This window comes from Temnothorax curvispinosus, unplaced genomic scaffold, assembly GCF_003070985.1.
Source record: "Temnothorax curvispinosus isolate PA1 unplaced genomic scaffold, ASM307098v1 QBEX01000590.1, whole genome shotgun sequence".
Lineage (NCBI taxonomy): Eukaryota > Metazoa > Arthropoda > Insecta > Hymenoptera > Formicidae > Temnothorax > Temnothorax curvispinosus.
Genome location: NW_020210370.1, coordinates 9,066 through 10,639, shown reverse-complemented (window position 1 = coordinate 10,639; position 1,574 = coordinate 9,066). Strand labels below are relative to the sequence as shown.

The following is a 1,574-nucleotide window of genomic DNA, read 5'->3' as shown; positions in this document are numbered from 1 at the left end:
AAAAATGATATTTTGCAATTCTCCTAGGTACTTCTATAGAAAAACTTATATATTTTTCAAAAATCTTTGAATTTTTGTTCCAGCTCAGAAATTATAGAAGCTTCGATTCCGCCCGTTAGATGCCTTCCGCAAAAAGGCACTTATTTGGAGCAATGGCTCTGGTGCCGCCATTTTGGCAATAAATAATTAATAAAAAATTTCGGCTTGATCCTGTCCGGTGCTATCGGGGAAACTGTTTCGAGTCACGTCGCGCAATCATATCAGTGCCGTGTCGAGGACGATCAGTCGCGGATAGTGAGACGATTCTGGGAGCAAGAGGAGGTTCCGTTGGCGGCTGTGCCACTCTCGAAGGCCGATCAAGAGTGCGAAGCGCACTTCGTGCGCACTTATTCGCGTAAACCCGACGGACGCTACGTCGTGCGCCTCCCCGTTATTGAGCCGATGCCGGATCTCTCCGGTACGCGCCACGCGCCCGTTCGCGTAATGAAGGCCATGGAAGCGAAGTTCGCGTGGGATGCTTCCTTCCATGCGCTGTATACGGACTTTATGCATCAGTACGCCGAGCTCGGGCATATGACGCCGGTCGATCCGACGAAGACGCCCGTCTGTTATTTGCCTCACCACGGAGTGATGAAGGAGTCTAGCGCGACGACGAAATTGCGAGTCATCTTTAACGGCTCGTCTGCGTTGCCGTCGGGAGTGACTCTAAATAACCATCTGCACACCGGGCCGAATTTGCTGCCGGCTTTGGCGGAGATCTTACTCCGGTGGCGGCGTCAACGCTTCATTTTCGCGGCGGACATTGAAAAAATGTACCGGCAGATCAAAGTCCACCCGGAGGACCGAGATCTGCAGCGCATAGTTTGGCGTAAAAGTCCTAGCGAGGTGTTGCTGGAATTCATCCTAATCACGTTCACGTACGGGCTCGCTTGCTCCGCGTTCCTGGCGATCCGCACGCTTTATCAGCTGGCCAAAGACGATGGAGCTGAGTTCCCGCTAGAAGTTATTGCGCTTTTACTGGAGAGTTATATGGACGACATCCTATCCGGCGCGGACTCAATTTCAAAGGCCAAGGAGATCCGTCGTCAGCTGGAGCAAATCTGCATGGCGGGCGGGTTCCCGCTTAAAAAATAGTCGGCAAACGAGGCTTCGATACTTGACGAAGTTCTTCCTGAGGATCGCCTTCAACGCGAGCCCGGTGGTGGCTGCCAGGAGAGAGCCACTTGATCCTTGGACTGCGCTGGCATCCGCACGATGACCAGTTCTCCTACTCGACGCAACTAATCCGACTAGAGACTATTAGGAACGGGCATGATGACGTCAGCTAGCCAATATGGCGGCCATAGTACGGATCGTAAACACGCGAGTGCACGCGAGACACATGTGTGCTCACGCATTTTTGTCGATATAGAAAGCATAAATCAGTGTAAAGTGAACCCAGCAAAACTGAATCATGTTTCTAACATTGTTAGAAATCTGCAGATATGCAGACTCGACTCTGTCGTCTCGGAATATCGTGGAAGGAGAAAAATTACTACAAGCTGGACACATCGTATCTTGTGGTCGTTTACCGC

General features: G+C 51.2%; 1 protein-coding gene across 1 annotated transcript; it reads left to right on the top strand.

The window, feature by feature from the left end:
- The first annotated feature begins 441 nt into the window (after positions 1-441).
- On the top strand, positions 442-1,134 carry LOC112456117. The gene has a single exon (XM_025018443.1). It carries the CDS (start codon positions 442-444, stop codon positions 1,132-1,134), a length of 693 nt encoding a protein of 230 aa, XP_024874211.1.
- The last annotated feature ends 440 nt before the right edge of the window (positions 1,135-1,574 follow it).

Bases quoted from the DNA above. Each gene is read 5' to 3' on its own strand.
- LOC112456117 (XM_025018443.1), top strand. From the start codon at position 442: ATGCCGGATCTCTCCGGTACGCGCCACGCGCCCGTTCGCGTAATGAAG.